A 22,481-nucleotide genomic window follows, 5' to 3' on the forward strand; every position below is an offset into this window, starting at 1 on the left:
GTTGGTCAGGCAAGACTTCCCCTTAACTTGAACCTAGACACCTCCAAATGAATGACAAGTGGCAAAACTAATAAAGGTGTGGCTATTAAATAACGAGACTGTGCGAGCAGTGCAAAACACCAGCAAGTGAGTGCCACCTGTGAAACAAAGGCACAAGCAGTTGAACTTTTTCCTGGTTATCTGCCAAGTCATTTTCCAACATACTGATTTGCATTGCAGTGAAACAAGTTTTCATTACCTTGTGTTTTTGCAGTTTGCCAGAAAAATGATAGACAAAGGAATCAAACAACAAATCAACCTCAGATTTTTAACAAAACTAAAGAAAACACCAACTGAAAGTTATGAGTTATGTAAAATTTGTGGGAACGATATTATGAAGATATATATTATTATGAACTATTATTATGATATATATATTATTACTGAAGTCTTAGACAAGACTTCAGTTATAGCTCAGACACAGCATGGTTTTGTTAAGGGGAAGTCTTGCCTGACCAACTTGATTGGATACTATGATGCAGTCACAAAAGAACTGGATGCAGGGAATAACTTTGATATTATATACTTGGATCTTAGAAAGGCTTTTGATACTGTTGCACATGGAAGACTGCTACACAAATTGGAGCAGTGTGACATTGGAGGCAAATTGCTGCTATGGATAAAGGGGTGGTTGAGGGGGAGAAGACAGAGAGTGGTAATCAATGGACACTGCTCATCGTGGACTAATGTTATTAGTGGAGTCCCTCAGGGCTCAGTGTTGGGTCCATTATTGTTTTCTGTATTTATAAATGATATTGATGATGGTATATCAAGCTTAATGTCCAAGTTTGCAGATGATACAAAGGTTGGCAGAGTTGTCAAGGACACTACTGACACTATGCTGCTGCAACAGGATCTGGAAAGGTTCAGCAGATGGGCTGAGAGGTGGCAAATGAAGTTTAACATTGACAAATGTAAAGTACTACACATGGGAAACAGCAACCCCAGAGCAACGTATCAACTCTGTGGTACTACACTGACAGTGGTAGAGAATGAAAGGGACTTGGGGGTGGTTGTGCAGGCAGATATGAAGTTCTCTGAGCAGTGCAGACGGGCTGCAAGAGTAGCTCATGGAGTATTGTCAATGATATACAGGAATTTTTCCAGCAGGGATAAGGAGGTGATTATTCCATTGTATAAGGCAATGGTCAGGCCACACCTAGAGTACTGTATACAGGTCTGGAGGCCTCATTTCAAGAAGGATGTAGAGCTGCTGGAACGAGTACCGAGAAGGGCAACAAGATTAGTGAATGGAACAAAGGGGTGCTCTTACGAAGAAAGGCTTAAGTTTTGCAAATTACAGTGTCTGGAGACTAGGCACCAGCGAGGTGATCTGATAGAGGGGTATAAAGCCTTGAATGGTTCAAGCATGCTCAATGCTGATGGGATTCTTCCTCTAGCTCAGAAAAATCACCTGAGGGCATAAATTCAAATTGAGGAAAGACAGATGTAGGATAGACGTGCGGAAATTTGCCTTTAGCCAGCGGGTGGTTGGTTGGTGGAACAGACTTCCATCCCTTGTGGTGGATGGTTGATAGCCTAAATAAGTTTAAGGCTCAGCTGGACAGGTATTTTGAACGAACAGAGGGGTGAAGTGGAAGTGGGTTTTTTTTTTTTTGGTTGATGCTGCATAAGCTTGCTTTCTTGCATCAAATACTGAACCATTAACAAATAGTAAGTATGAAAACATAGGACTGATTAATATCAAATGAAATTTTCAGGTGAATCGGCAGTGACACTTGTATAAGCTGAGCTCAAAGAACTTCATATAAATTTTGCAAGTGATAATTTGACAGCAAAAAACAGACAGAGCTACTTTAATGGCAAAAATTAGAAGAATATCTGGGTCAATCATCAGTTGTTACAACCACAGGATATATTTCTTTACTTATGGCAATAACCTAAATGTTTCACAATATAGAAAACAAATTGAAATAGAAATGAAACAGAAATGAACAATATGAAATAGAAACAAAATGCCTCTGTTAATGCTAATGCTATGAAGATACTATGTTAAGATTAGATTACATTAAGATTATATTGGTGAATTAGCATCTAAGGCTATTATGCACCAGGAACTATGTTCTCACTTGTTTGAATGGCATCTCACTTGTTTGAATGGCATAAAAGATTTTTAGGAGGAGGACAGAATGTGGAAGATGATGAATGACCGAGCTGCCCAGTATCCATGAAAATTGATGAAAATGTGGACTGGGTAAGGACTGAGATTAAAAGTAATCATTGTTTAATAATTAGAATGGTTGCATCAGAACTCAATATGGACAAAGAAATGGACAAATTTTAACTAAAAATTTAGGCATGAGAAAAGTGTGCCAAGATGGTGCCAAAATTTTGAAAGAGGATCAAAGAATGAGAAGAAGTTTGTGAAGATGTTTTGAAAAAAACTGAAAAAGATCCAGACTTTGAGTACTGTAATTACTTGCGATGAAAACTAGCTGTTCCAGTATAGCCCAGAAACTAAAAGGCAGTCAATGCATTGGAAGACAAAACAATCCCCCAGACCAAAAAAAGCAAAAATGTCAAAATTTCAAAGTCAAAAATGAAAACCATACTATTTGTTTTCTTTGATATTAAAGTAATTATTATGGCTGAATATGTCCCACCAAATCAGACTGCCAATCAAACATACTACATTGAAGTTCAGATAAGGTTGTGTGAAAAAATTTGAAAGAAGAGACCTGAATCGTAGTAGGATGGTTGGATGCTCCATCAAGACTGCTCCAGCACACAACACACTCTCTGTTTGCCAGTTTCTTGCCAAAAACAAATCTTTGTGTGAACAAGCACCCTACTCACCAGCCTTAGCCACTTGTGACTTTTTTTTTGTCGTCCCTAAACTGAAAAGTGTACTAAGGAATCCACTGAAGGAATTCAGAAAATGACTTCCAGAAATGTTTCTGTGCTTAGAAGAAACATAGGGAACAGTAAGTGTAACCTCAAGGCAATTATTTTGAAGGGGGTAACTTGTAAGGTATGAAATATTTTTTTATATTTATTTATTGTAATAGTCTCATTATTTAATAACCATACCTTGTATGCTGTCATGGAGGATTAGCAACATTCGGATCAGATTTCAAAAATGCATTGAGGAAAACACACATTAAATTATTAACAAAAAAAAAAAAAAAAAAAAAAATAAATAAATAAATAAATAAAATAAATAACAATAATAAAAAAAATAAAAAATAATTCAATTTTACAAAATTTTGTTAATTAGCATAATTAAAAAAAAATTACAATCTCTACTTTAGAGTTGAGAATAAGTAAAACAAAATGGAATAGTCAGGACTATATGTTTAATGGATTTTTAAAACTAAAATTTGGAAGAATTTCATCAAAAATGCTTGATTAGATTGAAACAACTTATGTTATTGTTGTTGTTATTTGGTTTTTTAGGAGCATTAGCAACTAAGGCCATATTGCTCCGGGGATATGCAGTGGTCATTCCCTGACCTTTCCGCATCCTCTGTATTTGGTAGTCACGGGCTCGAACCCCGGTCTAATCAAGAAGCGTGTGCTACACACTGCTGCTCCTGCCCACCTGGCTACGGAGGTGCCGAAACCACTCATTATTAGCATGATAATTATGTATCACTCAGTCAAATGGCCAATGTAACAGTGCAGTAATAATTTATTAACAATTATATTTTATTAATAATTATATGCTGATAATTTATTAAAAATTATCAGCAGTAATAATTTATTTAATGTTACTTTGAAGTGCCCTTCTCTGTTCTCAACAAATATCTAAGAAGCAACTGTTATTCTGTATTCGCTAGAGATATAATTTTTTTTTAAGCTTAGTGATAAATTTCCCTTCTCAAATCAGTTAACCAAGAAGTTTTTCATACAAATAAACTAAAAATGAACAAGTCATTACAAAACTTAAGAAAGTCTTTTTCACTTATCTGTAAAAAGGACTTTGTTGCAAAGTTAATGTAAGCTAACATAAGCTTTTTAATTAAAGTTCTTGAAACAGCAACCTTCTGCATAAAATAAGCCGATTAATAAAAGTCTACATAAAGTAAGCAATAAAATAAATTTATAATAAAGCAATCTGTAAAGCATAAAACTGACAAAAAAAAAAAAAAAAAAAAAAAAAAAAGAAAGAAAAAAAGACAGAATAAAATAAAATATGTAAAAGGATAAAATCATAGAACAGCTTTCTGAGTTGCATGTTTCTTTATACTCTCATAAGTACAAGGGCAAGGCATATGGCTTATAAATATACAAGCAATTAAAATAATATGTCATATATTCAAAATACAAATTGGAATGATAATGGGGTGGAGGGATAAATAATGTAAGAAATGTAATGTAGATTCTGGACAACTACTACAATGTGGATTTTGGACAGCAACTGCACTTCTGGTACCTAAGGCCCAATGTGGGAAGAGCCTGCACACTAGCCAGTTCATGAAGTATGGCTCTATGCATGCTTCTGAACATTTCCACAACACTGCTCATACTCTATTTATGTGGGCCTGGTCTTACACCAGCTCAGAGATACAAAAGTTGTTGGGATAAAGGTGGAACTAATGAGATGCAGTTAACTTCTCCACATTCTTGATTATCTGGATCTTTTGTGAGTTGGCCTGATGAACTGTTTCTTCTCCTTTCATCCCCATCACTTAAATTTGTTGCCACAGCCTTCATTCTCCATTAGCCAGGTATTTCTGAGCATTTTGCCATAATGTTTTGCAGGTGCCTTATAATGGCAATAAAGAACTGGGGTGTTCTGGAAGGAAACTCCAATCCTATATTAATATATCAAGACTCCATACCATTTCTTGTGCAGTGTTATCTATTCTATATGATGTCTGGATCCAGCAATTTGTTATGTGGGAGAATCTCACAGAAGGCTCAAGGGTCATATTACTGATATGAGAGGGTGATATTTATATTGTCCCTCATACTCAGGGACAATATAAATATCACCCTCAATTGCCAACTTTCCTTGTTCTGCCATCTCCAACTACTACTGGTATGAGTAACACTGTCATTTTAATGCTCAGAAGTCAAGATTATCAATGATGCCCAAAATTTAAATTTCATACTGGTTTTAAGATACTTTATAAACTTACAACAGGTCCTAATAAAAAGCATAAATGGGGGATCTTGTGTTCACCTTATTATGAAGTCCACCATTTACAATAAAACAACCACATTACCATATTGTATAGCTTATAATTGGGTGTCCATCAAATGCTACTTCAGGAGCTTTATTAATAGCATTTAATATTTTATAGTTTTTTTCTTCCCTTGCTATGCATTCTGATCAACCTTGTACTTCAAGCAAATCATGAGGTTTATTTGTATATATTCCCAGAGGTTTATCTCTTGAACCTATGGAATTTGATAAAGGAGCAATACAGCTTGAAAAGCTGCAACTTTATCTTTTATATTTTTACTAATTTTGTTTTACATATTTATTATGTAATAAATTTATATTACCTTTTATTTATTGACTTGTATTTTACCTATCAAGCTGGTCATTTCAAGGAGTTAACAATATGGTTCCTGAAGGCCTTTTGCCTAAGATTTTTAATTGTCTTTCTGATATCAGAATTGATGTGAGGAAATCTGTCCCATACAGCACAATCAAAGGAGCAACATCAACAGGAACAAGCAAAAAGTAACCATCCTTTCACATGGCTTTCCTTGTTCCCCAGAAGGAGATATTCAGACAGATTAATGGCCAACTTTGAACTAGTCAAAATGTCCAAATGGGACATTTTGACTAGTTCAAAGTTGGCCATTTAAACACAGACCACAATACATAAAGTGATTTTCCGGTTCTTTTCAAACCATACTTCCAGTGCTCTCTGCTTGGTATGTGAAAACTTGCCAACGAACTGCTGTGTAAATTTGAAAAAATAATAAACAAACACTCCTACACTCAGATTAAAATGACCTTCTAAATTAAAAGAATAACCAAAATATCACCTTATCAATTTACCAATATTGTGCCTTTCTGTCCATAGCCATTAGGGTCACAATATGCTTGCCTGTATTCCTGGGAATAAAAGTATTTAAGAGTATTTATTTATGCCATAAGCTTTTGTTGTCATGTTTTTAAGACGATGCCTGATGGTGTTTTCAACTTTATATAATTTCTTTTTCAATTCAAATAAGGAAATAATGCTCCTTTGAAACTGTTATTCTATATATTATTCACTTGCTGATATAATGGGGAGAAAAACAACAAAAGGTGGAGTGGATATTTTGATATTATTTACAACACTGTCCAACATTTGCTCATTACCATGTTCACTGCCTTTATGCATTTATGTATAAAATGGCACTAGAAGCGATGTACCACAATGCACACAGCATTCAAAATGCACTTAAATACTGTGCTGTGCTGTAATGCATAAGAGTGGTCTTTCTTAAGCAGTCAACTAACAAGTGCTGTAAATGTAAAGGCACATGAAATTGCTTTTGTTTATAGACTTTGCACAGGTTTATTTTTTTATTTTTTTTTGCTTGTGTTCATGTTAGTTTATGTATATAAACTAATCCAATCATATATTAACATACATTATCCAATCAAACTAATCCAATCCTATATTTATATAAATTTTATGTATATAAACTAAGTACACCTGAGGAACAGCAAGTTTGTACAGAGGTTAGTCAGGAGCCGCAATAGATGATTACTGAATACAGCGAGGTTCTGCACAAGATGATAACAACGGATAAGCAAGGCTTCATCATTTTTATCCAGAGGGTAAGCAACAAAGCTCTGTTTGGAAGTGTATGTCCTAGCCAACACTGAAAAAAGCAAAAATTCAGCTTCTGCAGGAAAGGTTATGGTCATCTCTTTTTTTGACATTCAAGGAATGGTTTACTAGCATGTTGTGCCACATCACACGACTGTTACGGGATCTTACTAAAAGAACTGCACTGCACACTTTGTGGGATTACATTCAACGCAAATGACCACAACTGCATGCAGGTGGGTGCTGCATCATGACAATATGAGACTTCACACTGCTCTTACTAGCATCAAGTATTTAGCCAGCATTAATGTCAAATGTGTTCCTCATCTACCCTACACCTCTGACTTTGCACCCTGTGATTTTTTTTTTATTTCAAAAGTTAAGGAAGGATAAAGAGAAAATAATTATTTGTTACCTTAATAAATTATAAAAATAACCTTTATAATTTATAAAAATCTTCATAAATTATAAAAATTTAATCTGTTCAATATAAAAAACGGAAACAATTTTTTTTTTCTCCTCACCTCTAAAATGTTTGGTATAATTTCAAATTCACAATCCCTAAGAAACCTTCCTTTATCAAATGAAGGATCCATTTTCACAATTTCAGTTAGTACTTCTGATAATTCTGTCTTTTGAAATATGCCACCTAAAATTATAGGATATACTTACAATAAATGAAAACTGAATTAAAAATAAGGGGAAAAAACAAAAATAAAGAAGAAAATTTATACCTTATGAAGAGCAAGAAAATATCTATATTTGGCGAGTGTATACTGATACCAAAACACTACATATACATCAAAATTAAGACTTTACTGGGTATGTGAGGTGGCGATGTCACTGTTGCTGGAATCTCTCTCTCTCTAACTTTCACTACTATTCAAAGAAGAAAATTATTGCAAGATACTAACATTTGATGTGCATATCAGAAACTGACATGGTCAATTTTTACACATAATTTGATCCAGAATGCAGCAGAATGTGCTATACTACAGTATGGGCAATTGGAAAGTATCTACAGTCCAGTCTAAATGTTTGGGGGTAGAGGTGTCTGCAGGTGTTTGAGGGTCTGAAGAAATTTTTTCAAACCAAACAGGGATCCTTATCAGTGAAGTCCAAGAACTGCAATGTTCAGTGATTTTTGGAAAGAAAGTCACTGAACACTTCCCCCCCCCAACCCACCTGCAAGATATTGTGTGGGACTATGACTCAGCCTTAAATTTATTTAGGTTATTAGCTTCCATAACAAAAGATGGAAGCCTCTTCCACCAATCAACTACCCACTGCCTAAGAGCAAATTTCCGCACATCTATTCTACAACTATCTTTCAATTTGAAATTGTGCCCCCTCAGGTTCTTAGTCTGAGCAAGAGGAAGACTCACATCAGCATTCAGCTTGCTCAACCCATTCAAGGCCTTATACACCTCAATCAGATCACCTCACAGGTGCCTACTCTCCAGGCACTGCAATTTCTAGAATTTGAGCCTTTCTTGGTAAGAGCATTCCTTTGTTAGGCCCACCAATCTTGTTGCCCTTCTTTGTACTCGTTCTAGCAACTCTACCTCCTTCCTAAAATGAGGCCTCCAGACCTGTACACAATACTTTAGGTGTGGCCTGACCATTGCCTTGTATAACGGGATACTCACCTCCCTGACCTGCCCTGGCAGCCCGTCTGCACTGCTCAGCGAATTTCATATTTGACTGCAAAATTATCCCCAGGTCTTTTTCACTTTCTACTTCCCTGAGTGTAGTACCACACAGTTAGTACATTTCTCTTCAGTTATTGCTACTCATATGCAGTACTTTGCATTTGTCAATATTAAACTTCAGTTGCCACTTCACAGCCTATTTTCCCAACATCTAGATCCAGTTGGAGTAGCATACTGTCTTTACTGTCGTTAACAACCCTGCCTACTTTGTATCATCTGCAAACATTTGTACATTAAACCTGATATACCTTCATCAATATCATTGATAAATATACAAAACAACAATGGGCCCAACACCGAACGCTGGAGAACTCCACTAAAAACATCTGCCCACAAAGAGCAGTGTCCACTGATTACCACTCTGTTGTCTCCCACTCAACCATCCCTTTATCCATTGTAGCAACTTACCCTTAATGCCATACTTCTGCAATTTGTACAGCAATCTTCCATGTGCAACAGTATCAAAAGCTTTCCTGAAATCCAAGTATATGATATCAAAATTATTTTTGGCATTCAGTTCCTTTGTGACCACATCATAGTATCCAATCAAATTGGTCAGACAAGACCTCCCTTTAACAAACCCATGCAGTGTCTTAACTATTAGTGCAGTCTTTTCTAGATGATCCTGCAATGCTTATTTAACCAGTGAGTCCATTATTTTCCCCAGAACACAAGTTAAACTAACAAGTCTGCAGTTACTTGTGTCACCTTTTGAACCCTCTTTGTGAATTGGTGATACATTTGCACACCTCCAGTCCATGGGGACCTCCCCTGAGTCCAAGGAAGCTCTCATAATTATGGCTAAGGGCTTGCTTACTTCCTTTGCTGCCTCCTTTAATATAACTGGATAGATCCCCTCCACTGTAGGTGCCTTCCTTATGTTTAACTTCAACAATTTCTCCTCCACGTTGCTCTCAGTTATTATAAAATCACTTAGCTCCCTGTTAGCATTTGATAAATTTCTGGCACTCCTCTCATTGAATAACTCCTCATGTGTGAATGTAGATGCTGTTATTTTTGTTATTTTAGTTTTTAGGAGCATTAGCAACTAAGGCCATATTGCTCCGAGATATGTGGTGGTCATTCCCTGACCTTTCCGCATCCTCCGTATTTGGTGGTGACGGGCTCAAACCCCGGTCTAATCAAGAAGCATGTGCTACGCACTGCTGCTCCTTCCCACCTGGCTATGGAGGCGCCAAAAAATGTAGATGCAAAATACTCATTCAGTTTATCAGCTACCTGACCATGATCATCAATAGTCAACCCATCTATGTTAAGCAGTCCAATCTGATTCATCCCTTTCCTTCTACAGTTTATATAAGTAAAGAACACTTTGCTGTTTTTCTTTGCATCCTTTGCTAAAGATTTCTCGTAATCTGCCTTCACCTGCCTAACCTCCTTTGTGACTTGATTACAGACTAGTTTAAACCTGCCATAGGCTTCTGTGTCACCTGATACTTTGTATGCATACCATACATTTTTCTTCTCTGCCACGTGCCTCATTAATTCATCTGACATCCATTTAGGCCTAAACCTTGAACAGTATTTCTTAGTTGGAATGAAAAGCCTAGTAGCCTCCAAAATTAAGCCCCTGAAGGCTTCCCCCATTTAGAATTCAACTTTGGTAACATCATCAGTTAATCCCACTGTACAGAATTTAAAAACTGTCTGAGATCTCTGTAGTCACCTTTACAAAAGCAAAAGCCCTTCCCTTTAGCTTTGATGGTAGTTTCTTTTTTAAGTAATTCCCACATCAGTACATTGTGATCAGTCACCCAGTGGTTCCTTTATCTGCAAATTCTTAATGCATGAATAATCACTGCTGATAATCAGATCAAGAGTATTACTCCCTCCGGTTGCCTCTCAAACATGTTGCTGTAGAAAACATGTCATTCAATAAATCCACAAAAGTCTTGTTAGTGTGTGAGTCACCAATCCACAAGTTCCAGTCAATATCTGGAAAGTTAAAATTCCCCATTATAAGACATTCTGATTTACTTGCCCAGTCTGTATTTCTCTGTACAATTGCTCATTATACTCATCAGATTCATTAGGCCTATAACACACACCTATTCTCATTTTTCCTTTCCCAGTGCTTATTTCACACCAAACAGACTCAACACTGCATTGTTCACCAACATCAATTGGATGCACTTCCTTAGATTTTATGTGTTTCTTAACTAACAGCATAACCCCTCCTCCCTTCCTGTCCTGTCTATCCTTCCTGTTCACATTATATTCCCCAAATTCCAATTCTGCAGTGCTTATATCTGATATACCAACAATATCTGCCTTTGATGTCTTGAGTAGCACTTCAAGCTCATAAAATTTATTAACTATATTCCTAGCATTGGTGTACATGCAAGTATACATGCACCTGTTCCTACTCTTGGTTACCATAACACAGCCCATGTATTTACTTGTTCCACTATGACTTCCAACAGTCCTGGAAATCTCCATTACTGTGCTTTCCAGGCTGCTGCTCATTCTAATAGAAGCAGTGCAAGAAACACTTTTGCCTCTACCTGCAGCCACTGTTAACCTTTTAGTCTGTTTAGCCCCCCAAGCTAGCAGTTTTCCGACCCACCTAACACTGCCTCGATAGCATCAGCAAATATTTTTGCACCCTTTGTATTTAAGCATACCCCATCCCTGTAGAAGCAGTCTCTCCTGTCAACAAGCACAGACCAGGCTGAAAAAAATTCTACCCCTTGAGCCTTGCACAATCTCTCCACGGCTGAATCGATCGACAAGGCTCTCATCATATATATATATATATATATTTTTTTTTTTATGTAGACCCCAAACATGATACAACCACCAAATATACTCCCTCCTATCGTGTCTGGGCAGAATTGCACACACTTTCACATTCAACCCTAACTCAATTTTTTTTTCAACATTGACCTGTACTCGTTGAGTAAATCTGTAGATCTCTTACTCTTAATGCCATTAGTTCCAATGTGTACAATATCACCTTTTGTGTCCTTAACAGATGATATCTGCTCTACAACATCATCAACTTTTGCCCCTGGCAGACATACCCTGGTCCTGTTCCACCTATCCTTCTTGCATAGTATATTCCCTGTCTCCCTGACAATAGAGTCAATAGTTAGTTCCTTTAATAGCAACAATAATTAGTTTAGTACCAACAATAATTAGTTCCTTTGGGACCAGCGCATTCTGCATTGGAGATTGCAAGTTTTGCCTGATGCACAGGAGTGAGCTCTGTCGTTGAGCTTCCACACATCTGTCCTGCAACCATCCATCTTCAAATTTGATTTTATGTCACCACATGTGTGTAGTCTGAGAAAGAGAAAGAATGGCATCAGCACTGAGTTTGCTCAAACCATTTTAAGTCTTAAACAGATCATCTCACAGGTGTCTGGTCTCCAGATGTTACAATTTGTAGAAATGAAGCTTTTCATGGTAAGAGCACCCTCGTTTCCCTCATCAATCTGATTGGTCTCGTGTGCACCCATTCTGGCTGATCTACATCCTTCTTAAAATGAGACTTCCCGATCTTTATGCAGTACCCAAGATGTAGCCTAACCATTTTTCCAAGTCCAAACTTTTTCATAACTTTAATACCATATGCACATCATTGTCATATAACATCCATAGTCAACTTTATATTATCATATAACATCCATATGACTATATCAACTATTAACCCTTAAGGCCATTTACCTTGGCAAGGTCTGGCACCTTAACCATTCAGCCACCCTGGCAGATTACACAATCAATTCCATTGATTTATACAATGGAATAATCACCTCCTTATCCCTGATAACAATTCCTGTATATCATTGACAAACAGAGATCTCCATGTGATCTGGTGCACTGCTCAGAGAACTTCATATTTGACTGCACAATATCTGACAATAAGTAGCACCACACAATTGGTATGTTCATCTGGGATTACTGCTACATATGCAGTACCTTGCATTTGTCAATGTTAAACTTTAATTGACATTTTCCAGCCCATCTACCTAATTTTTTTTAATCTTGTTCAGTATGTTACCTTGATTATTGCGATTAACAACAGTGCCAACCTTTGCAAACTTAGACATTATGCCTGATATAAAATCATCAATATCATTAATAAATATAGAAACCAACAATGGGCTCAACACTGAAACCTGGGGGACCTCACTAATAACATTAGTCTATGAAGAGCAGTTTCCATTGATAACTACTGTGTCTTCTCCTACTCAGTTACCCATTTATACATAGCAGTAACTTGTCCTTAATGCCACACTTTCCAATTTGTACAGCAGTCTTTTATGTGAGACAGTATTAAAAGGTTTCCTAAATTGAAGGTTATGATATCAAATTTATTTTTTGTATCCAGTTCCTCTGTTACTGCATCCCAGTATCCAATCATACTGGACAGACAAGAATGTCCCTTAACAAATACATGTTGCGACTGCAATATAACTGCACACCTTTTTAGATGATCCTGCGTTATGTCTTTAAGCAGTGACTCCATTGTTTTCCCAGGAACAGAAGTTAAGTTAACAACTCTGTAAGACAACTCTCATCAACCGGCACAACACCATCACTTTGCTTATTGGAGGCTTGAAGTGGTAAAAACCAAGTTTAGTCTCCAGAGCAAAGTTTCTGGCATCCCCCCCCCCTTCTTCAACAAATGCACGGTATTAAGTACTATAGGTTTTGATACCTTTCATATATAGGGGCTTAGAGGGGAACAGGTATTGTGTGTTATCACACAGTCTAAAACACTGATGGATCCAATATCTTTCTATCCTATGCCTCCCTAAAATCCACTCATGCACACCTTCTCGATGGTAAGCCCCGTTACATCACTTAGGTGGCAACGAACGTCTAGAGTGATTCTCTTCAAGACGCATGGTCAGCGTGAAGAGGAAAAGCCCAAACCCTCCAGCATATGACAGCACGACGAAACAAATGGCCCTCAGTTCCCAGCGACTTTCCCTCCCCCTCTTACGGCAGCGAGAGGATCAGAGTGGAAGCAGAGGATGCTAAGAATCTCTGGTTACAACCAGGCTGCCATGCATGGAAACTGAACTTGGCCTGTTACAACATAAGATTGCTCATCGGTGAAGACAGGATATTAGAGCTGGAAAAGGAATTAGAAAATGTGAATTGGAATATCATCGGTTTGGCTGAAACAAGAAGAAATGAATCACTTATAAGTTTATCAGGTGGAAATCTGCTGTACACCAATAGAAACAGTGAAAGGAGTGAAGGTGGAGTTGGGTTTCTGGTCGATAAGGAATTCAAAAGTACATCACCAAGGGTGTAAAGACTAATACTCAGGATTTCTAAGAGGTACAAACTAAAGGTTATAATGATTTATGCACCAACATCGAGCCATGATGATGAAGAGGTTGAAGAATTGTACACTGAAATTGAGTCATCTAGATGAGCAGAAAACCCACTACACTATTATTATGGCGGACTTCAATGCTAAGGTTGGAAAAAGACAAAACAGTGCAGAAAGGGGAATTATAGAAAATTTTGGAATTGGTGAAAGAAATGAAGGAGGTGAAAGACTTGTGGAATTTGCAGAATCTCAAGGATTGTCAGTAATGAACACTTTTTTCAAGAAAAGGGTGAACAGAAAGTGGACATGGAAGCGTCCAAATGGATTAACAACTAATGAAATCGACTTCATGCTCACTAACAGAAGTTATATTGTGAATGATGTTACCGTCCTGAATGAGGTAAATGTTGAAAGTGATCACAGAATGGTAAGATGTACACTTGATATAGATATAGGAAAGGAAAAAAACTGACTTGAGTAAATAACACAAAGGTCTTTGACATAACAGAAGAGGAGAAAAAGCAGTATGTACTGGAACTTAAGAACAAGTTTTGAGCTTCTGCAGACTGCTCAGGACCAAGATATCGACGAGGAATATTACAACTTTCTGAAAGTGATAAAGCCCAAGAAACCTATAGGGAAAAAGAAATCCAAAGAAGAAAAAATTAGTCAAGAAACACTTGTTATGATGAACCGAAGGCGACAAATGAAAGAGCAAGATAAACACTGACAAGGAGAAAATTGAGTATACTGAGGTATGCAAAGCCATTAGAAAGGGACTCAGAGAGGACATAAGAAGATTTAACCCAGGAAAAATAGAACAAGCATTAAGGGAAAACAAAGGACTTAAATCAGCAGCCATGAGCTGTAATACAGAAAGACAAATAATACTGAAACTGAAGAATAGCGATGGTGTACTTATAAATAGCAGAGAAGACATAATTCAAATAGCAGAAGACTACTATAGAGAATTATACAAGGAGCGAAGGAATGATGCCAGCAGTGGGGAAGATGGATCGCAAATTAGCAACACATACGACATACCCAATATTCTTCCTGATGAGGTAGAACATGCGTTGAAAAAAAATTATGAATCAGAAAGTCCTGGGGGGGGATGAAGTTACTGTAGAGTTGTTAAAATGGGGAGGAAGAGACATGACATAAAAACTGGCAAGACTCTTCACAAAATGAAGTGAAAAGGTGTAATGCAATCATAGTTTTGCTGCATAAGAAAGGAGATAAATCAGAAATTGGAAATTATAGACCAATTAGCTTGTTATCCCATATCTTCAAGTTATTCACAAGGGTCATTACTAACAGATTAGAAAGAATACCTGATGAGATTCAACCAAAAGAGCAAGCTGGCTTTAGGACAGGATTCTCAACTATGGATCACCTTCACGTAATATCACAGCTAATGGAGAAAGTAAATGAATATAAAACACTGTTATGCCTTGCATTATGAAAAGACATTTGACTCCATACAGCATAAGGCAATGTTTCGGGCACTGGAAAGACAAGGCATAGATACCCCGTATATTATGATTTTGAAGAAAATATTGTGAACACTATGTCTTTTATTAGACTAGACAAAGACAGTAGCAAATTTAAAATTGAGAAAGGAGTTCGACATTTGATCCCAAAGAATTAGAGGAGAATCTTAATCAGTTATGCAGAATTATTAAGGATTTCAGACTAAAGATGAATATGGCTAAAAGAAAAGTAATGATGAACAAGTATGCCGCAGAAAGGGATATAATCAGTGAAAGAACAGTAATTGAAAAAGTGGATTCATATACTATCTGGGACAAGTCATTAGCTGTAACAATGATAAATGGCTGGAAGTCAAGAGAAGAATAAATTTTGGATGGATTGCATTCAAGAAATACAGTCACATACTGAGGAGCAATATCCCAATTTTTCTGAAACGTAAAATAATGAACCAATGTATGCACCCCGCCATGACTTATGGAAATGAAACTTGGGCACTCACCAAAAGAATGGAAGAGAAGCCGAAAACTACACAGCAAAGAATGGAACGAATTATATTGGGAATCAAACTGTTATATAAGAAGAGACACACGTGGATTGGGCAGCAAACACAAATAAAGAGCATTCTTATCAAAACTAAAGAACTGAAATAGTCTTGGGCAGGATATATAGCTTGAAGACATGATGACAGATGGACTAAGGAAATAACAGAGTGGTACCCAAGAGGAGCTAAAATAAAACCTGGAAGACAACGGCGGAGATGGACAGATGAATTTCACGAGTTCATAGGTAGTAAAATGGATGGCCATTGTACAAAACAGAAGGAACTGGAAAGTTGCTTGGCATTTGTGGATTATGAAAAGGCATTTGACTCTATACAGCAATGTTTCGGGCACAGGAAAGGCAATGTGTTGGGCACTGGAAAGCCAAGGCACAGATACCTACTATATTATGATTTTGAAGAAAATAAATGAGAACGCTACCTCCTTTATTAGACTAAACAAAGACAGTAGGAAATTTAAAATCGAGAAAAAAGTTCGACAAGGAGACAATATCTCCGAAGCTGTTTACTGCTGCCCTTGAGGAAGCTTTCAGAAGATTAGACTGGTCGCAGAAAGGAGTCAATGTGAATGGAGAGTACCTAAACCATTTACAATTTGCAGTTGATATTTGGGTCATAAGCCATGATCCCAAAGAATTAGAGGAAAATCTTAATCAATTATGCACAGTTAGTAAGGATTTTGGACTAAAGATGAATATGGCTAAAACAAAAGTAATGATGAACAAGTATGCCACAGAAAAGGACATAATGACTGAAGGAGCAGTAATTGAAAAAGTGGAGTCATATGCTTATCTGGGACAAGTTATTAACTGTAATAATGATAAATGGCTGGAAGTCAAGAGAAGAATAAATTTTGGATGGATAGCATTCAGGAAATATAGTCACATACTGAAGTGCAATATCCCAGTTTGTCTGAAACGTAAAATAATGAACCAATGTATACTCCCTACTATGACTTATGGAAGTGAAACTTGGGCACTCACCAAAAGAATGGAAGAGAAGCTGAGAACTACACAGTGAAGAATGGAATGAATTATATTGGGAATCAGACTGTTAGATAAGAGACACACATGGATTAAGCAGCAAACTCAAGTAAAGGACATTCTTATCAAAACTAAAGAACTAAAATGGTCTTGGGCAGGATACATTGTTCGAAGACATGATGACAGATGGACTAAGAAAATAACAGAATGGTACCCAAGAGGAGCTAGAAGAAAACCTGGAAAACAACGGCAGAGATGGATAGATGAAATTCATGAGTTTGTGGGTAGTAAATGGATGGCCATTGCACAAAACAGACGGAACTGGAAAGTTGCTGGAGAGGCCTTCATGCTGCAGTGGATTGAAAATGGCTGATGATGATGATGATATATTGGATTTTCATTAAAAAAAAAAAAAAAGTCACATCACCTTTTGATCTCGCTTTGTGAATTGGAGGTTACATTCATACATCTCTAGTGTAGGACCTCCTTTGAATCCAAAATTTTTCTGATAATTATGGCTAAGGGTTTGTTTACCTTATATAACTGCAAGAAAGCCACAGATATATATAATATATCTGTGGCTTCCTTGCACTATACGGAAAATACTATTACTATTAGTGAAGTAAGATAAATTTGTGGCATCCCCTTCCCTAAATAATTCCTCATGTTTAAACGTTGATGCAAAACACCTAATCAGTTTGTCAGCAACCTCGCCAGGACCATCAATAATTAAAGCATCGATATCATCAAGTTGACCAATTTGATTCAATCCCCTCCTTCTACTGTTAATTTAGTAAAGTCTTTCCTTACATTCTTCCTCAGAGATTTCTCATGATCTACCTTAGCTTGCCTAATCTCCTTTGTGATTTGATTGCAGACTAGTTTATATCTATCATAGGCTTCTGTATATAACTGATAATTTATATGCATCCCATGCTTTTTTCTTCTCTGCTACAAATCTCATTAGTTTATCTATATCCATTTAGAACTAAGCCCTGAACAGTATTCTTAGTTAGTATAAAAAGCCTGGTAGCTTCTATGATTACTTCTCTGAATATTGCCCATTTAAATTTTGCAGTTGGTAACATCATCAGTTGGTCATCATATGAAAGCAAAAGCTCTTCCTTTTACCCATGATGGTAGTTATATCTTTAGGTAAATTCCACATCAATACATTGCGATCACCTAGTGGTTCTTTTATTGTGAAAATGTGTGAACGTGTTAATGTGTGAAAAAATGCATGCTAATAATAATAATAATAATAATAAGAGTACTAATAATAATAAGAGTTAATAATAAGAGTACCACTTTCTCTTGTTGCCTCTCTAACAATCTACTGTGGAAAAGTCATCCAATAAATCCCCAAAATCTTGCTAGCACATGAGTGACTAATCCACGAGTTCCAGCCAATATCTGGAAACTAAAGTAGTAGTACCACCTTAAGTGTAGTACCACACTTAAGGTGGTAGAAAATGAAAAAGACCTGGGAGTAATTGTGCAGTCAGATATGAAGTTTTCTGGGCAATGCAGACAGGCTGCCAGGGCAGGTCATGGGGTTTTGTCAATGATATATAGGAATTTTGCTAGAAGGAAAAAGGAGGTGATTGTCCCTCTGTATAAGGCAATGGTCAGGCCACGCCTTGAGTACTGCGTACAGGTCTGGAGACCTCATTTTTAGGAAGGATATAGATTTGCTTGAGCGTGTACAGAGAAGGGCAACAAGATTGGTGAGAGGAATGAAGGGATCCTCTTACCAAGAGAGGCTTAAGTTCTGCAAATTGCAATGGCTAGAGACTAGGCACCTGCGCGGTGATCTGATTGAGGTGTATAAGGCCTTGAATGGGTTGAGCACACTGAATTCTGATGGGATTCTTCCACTTGTTCAGATTACGAACCTAAGGGGGCATAAATTCAAATTAAGGAAAGACATGTAGAATAGATGTGCGGAAATTTGCCTTTAGCCAGCAGGTGGTTAATTGCTGGAACAATCTTCCATCTGTTGTTGTGGAAGTTGATAGGTTAAATAAATTTAAGGAGGAACTGGACAAACATTTGGAGGGAATGGTTGTGTAAATTTTTTTTTTTTTTTTTTTTGGTTGATGCTGCCTAAGCTCATTCACTTGCTTTCTTGCATCACATACCACTACTTAAACTCCCCAAAGTCTTGCTAGCACATGAGTGACCAATCCGCAAGTTCCAGCCAATATCTGGAAACTTAAAAAACTCCCTCTTTATAAAACGCTCTGATTTACAGGTGCACTCTATTTCTCTGTACAGTTATTCAATATTCTCATCACAGTCATTAGGCATATAATACACTCCCACTCTTATTTTTGTTTTTCCTAGTGCTTATGTCACACTAACTCAAATTAACTCAACATCACTATCTCAGACTTTGCATTCTTCTTAACTAAGGGTATAACTGCCCCTCCCCTCCTGTGCCACCTCTCTTTTCTGTACACATTATACTTCCCATATTTAAATTCTGCATCACATATGAGTGATACAATTGTCACCAAAATCTCTACAATGTCTGTATTTGATGACTTAACCAGTACTTCAAATTCAATAATTTATTTACTGAGTTGAGCTCTTTTACTTCTAGCATTAATTCATATGCAAGTATATCATACCTGTTCTTATTCTCAGTTACCCTAAACACAGTTGAGGTATTTGCATGTTCCATGAAAACTTCAAGTTGGCTTTGAAATCCCCAACACCTTGCTTTTCAGGCTGTCTCTATTTTGGCCTATAAAGGTGATTGTTGATTACCACAGAATGACAGTTGGATGTCATGTGGGGAAAATGTTTGTGCATGCCATTGCACAGGAATTAAACATTTCCAAGTTGACAATTGGTAATGCTTAAGAAATGGGAGTCCAGAGGTGACACTGATTCAAAGAAATTTCCTTGTAGGCATAAAATGCCAACAGAAACCAATGCACATAGGGAAACCTATAAGTGTTTCTGCAAACACCTAGACAGTTACATGCCATTAATTTTAATAAAAAAGCCTGCAGCCCAGAAGGTGTGGTCTGGGTTTCTCATAGTATTGAATAGGTCCACTGGTCAATGTTACTTTTATTTATATAAATTCAAGAAAGTATTCAAAAAAGCTAAAAACATGACTCAGTTGGAACAAAACTTTAGCATTATTCACAGGTTTGAAGCCAATGGACAATGCAGATTTATCTATACTGTCAACTTTGATGTAATCTGGGAGGGGGGAAAGCAGAGATATTTAGAAGTGTTGCATAAAATGTTACTTTCATGGATGCCACCAAATAACAAGAAGTAATATTATGGAGAGAATGGAAAACTTTTAGCCATCTTGATTTTTAAGTATATGAATCAACAACGTATATAAGAGGATAATTATGCAAAAGGTACCAAGTTTACATTTGTATGTAAAGCAAGAATTTGCTAAATGTTCAAATGAAGAAGCTTTTAATGCTAGCCATGAATGGTTTGATTGCTTTATATGCAATTTGCTGTAACAAAGAACTTTAAGGAGAAAAAATACAAAATAATAAAAAAACGAAAATTAGTTCTTTCTTCACAAAAAAATATGGCAGCAGAAATAAATCAATATCACTGATTTATTTCTGCAGTATCCTTGCTGAAATAAATCAGTGACTTTTTTGTTTATAAATGTTATTTAAAGAACATCTGTGCACTTTATGCACACTGTTTTTTTTTAACATATCTTTCATGCAATATGTGTCATATGCAAGACAACACATATGGAAGTTCATTGGTCCCATTGTTCATCACAGTTCTAGGAACGTAACTATGATGAACAACAAGGCCTTCTGGTATATGTAATTCATTTTAAATAAATATGCAGTTAATTACCTTAAGTACTTACCTATAATATCTGATACCTTGTCAGTCACTAATCTTGAAGCTCGAACTATTGGATTTTCACTTTCATCATATTTAATTTTCCAGTCAAAAATTTCTATTTAATCAAATACATTAATTGGAACATATTAAATACAAATACAGCATAAAATATTCTATAAAGAATATTTTTAATTAAATATTGCAGCAAATAAAAATTATTGCACAAAAGGTAAGATATTAAGATGATTATTAAAGTTGTTTAACTATTCTAAATTAAAATGCTTTTATACAGACTGCAACAAGTGATACTTGAGAAGCTAAATGCTATTTGTTATTTGTAACCATTAATTAATATAAACAAATTTAAGCAAAACCACAAAACTATGAAAGGAAAAAAGAAAAAAAAAATGGAAAGCAAGAGCCAGTACCTGCACAAGGAAACAGAGCATTATGGAATTCTGCAATGATAAAATGTAACTGCTGACCAAAATAATGGAAATTCTATTTACACCAATACCTATTCAAAAAAAAAAAATAAATAAAAAAAAAAATAAAAAAATAACACCAAGAAAGTTGAACTACACTGACAACTTGATTGTGGAACATCTGCCACTGTGAAAATTCCCAAATGTTTGCTTTTTTTTTTGAAAATCCCAAACACAAAAAAACCTATAGTATTCCATGCCATGCACAGGTTGCAAAACCAGAAGATACTTGTTGACATTCAATTTGAATTCTCATAGACTGTAATTTTTGGAAAATAGAGTAGACTCGTGATTTTCTGGGAAAGATGGTAAAAAAAATAATCTCGGAGAATCGATTTTCCGGTTAATCCAAAAATACAGAAGTCTCCGACATACGTAAGAGATACATTCAGGACTACTTATGTAAGTGGACTTTTACATAACTCGGGCACGACTAATAACATATTACTACTATATTATTATTGACAACTCTGAATTTGGCATGTTACTTTATTTAATGTTTGACCATTTTCATACATCTTTATTTATTTTAATTTTCTGATCCAAATCGATCGCTTTCCTTTTCTTGGTAGATTTACTAGTACCGCTGTCACTTATTCTCTCAGTCGGCACCATGATAACGATCGAAATGAAATTTTCTGTAAAGAACTTCACAGGATTAAGGCAAAAACTCACTATTATCACTCCACATGAGCTCACATTTTACTAAAGCACATTTCTGGAGGCCTACCATAAAAACAATAAAACAATTTGCACTTTCTAGTTTATTGGTCTTTTATGTTAGTGCATCTAATTATAAACAGGTAAACTCGATCTTAGTCTTAGTAATGGTCGCATGGTGCAAGAAAGCCTATGGCTTATGCTGCACCAGCCAAAAAAAAAAAAAAGCTAATAATTAATAAAAGAAAAGGAAATTAAACTTATCATCCTATGCGTTTCCCTCACCCAAAGGTACTATCCAGATGACCTTTGAATTTCCCCAAACTGTCAGCCTCTACCACAAATGTAGGCAACTTATTCCAGTAATTTATAACTCGCTGGCTAAAATAAAACTTCCAATCTAAACACCTCCCTCTCCCATAATTTGAATTTATGTCCCCCAGTTATAGCATCATTTATAATCTTGAAAATTTCATCCTCGTTCATTTTAATGATGCCTCACAGAGCCTTAACACTTCAATCAAATCTCCTCTAAGGTGTCTAGTTTCCAAACTCTGCAACCCACGTATTCAAAGTCTTTCTTCATAAGGACGCCCTTTTGCCGATCTCACCAGGCGAGTTACCCGTCTTTGCACCCTTTCAAGAAGCT

The 22,481-nt window shown here is 36.3% G+C and overlaps 1 protein-coding gene across 4 annotated transcripts in view; it reads right to left on the bottom strand.

The window, feature by feature from the left end:
• The window catches only part of LOC150080669 (mitochondrial import inner membrane translocase subunit TIM44), a 198,339-nt gene that overhangs the window by 65,644 nt on the left and 110,214 nt on the right, over positions 1-22,481 (bottom strand). For all 4 annotated transcript variants that reach the window (XR_016547431.1, XM_090381988.1, XM_090381989.1 and 1 more), the window contains exons 9-10: positions 20,710-20,802; positions 7,307-7,431 (exon numbers count right to left, since the gene is read on the bottom strand). Coding sequence is in view for 3 of the 4 variants with exons in the window: in XM_090381988.1 (XP_090238114.1) it covers positions 7,307-7,431; positions 20,710-20,802 (218 nt within the window). In the remaining variant the exon portion in view is untranslated. The remainder of the gene's footprint in view (positions 1-7,306; positions 7,432-20,709; positions 20,803-22,481) is intronic.

The sequence above is a fragment of the Mastigoproctus giganteus genome, chromosome 9, assembly GCF_048544385.1.
Source record: "Mastigoproctus giganteus isolate SK-2022 chromosome 9, ASM4854438v1, whole genome shotgun sequence".
Classification (NCBI taxonomy): Eukaryota; Metazoa; Arthropoda; class Arachnida; order Uropygi; family Thelyphonidae; genus Mastigoproctus; species Mastigoproctus giganteus.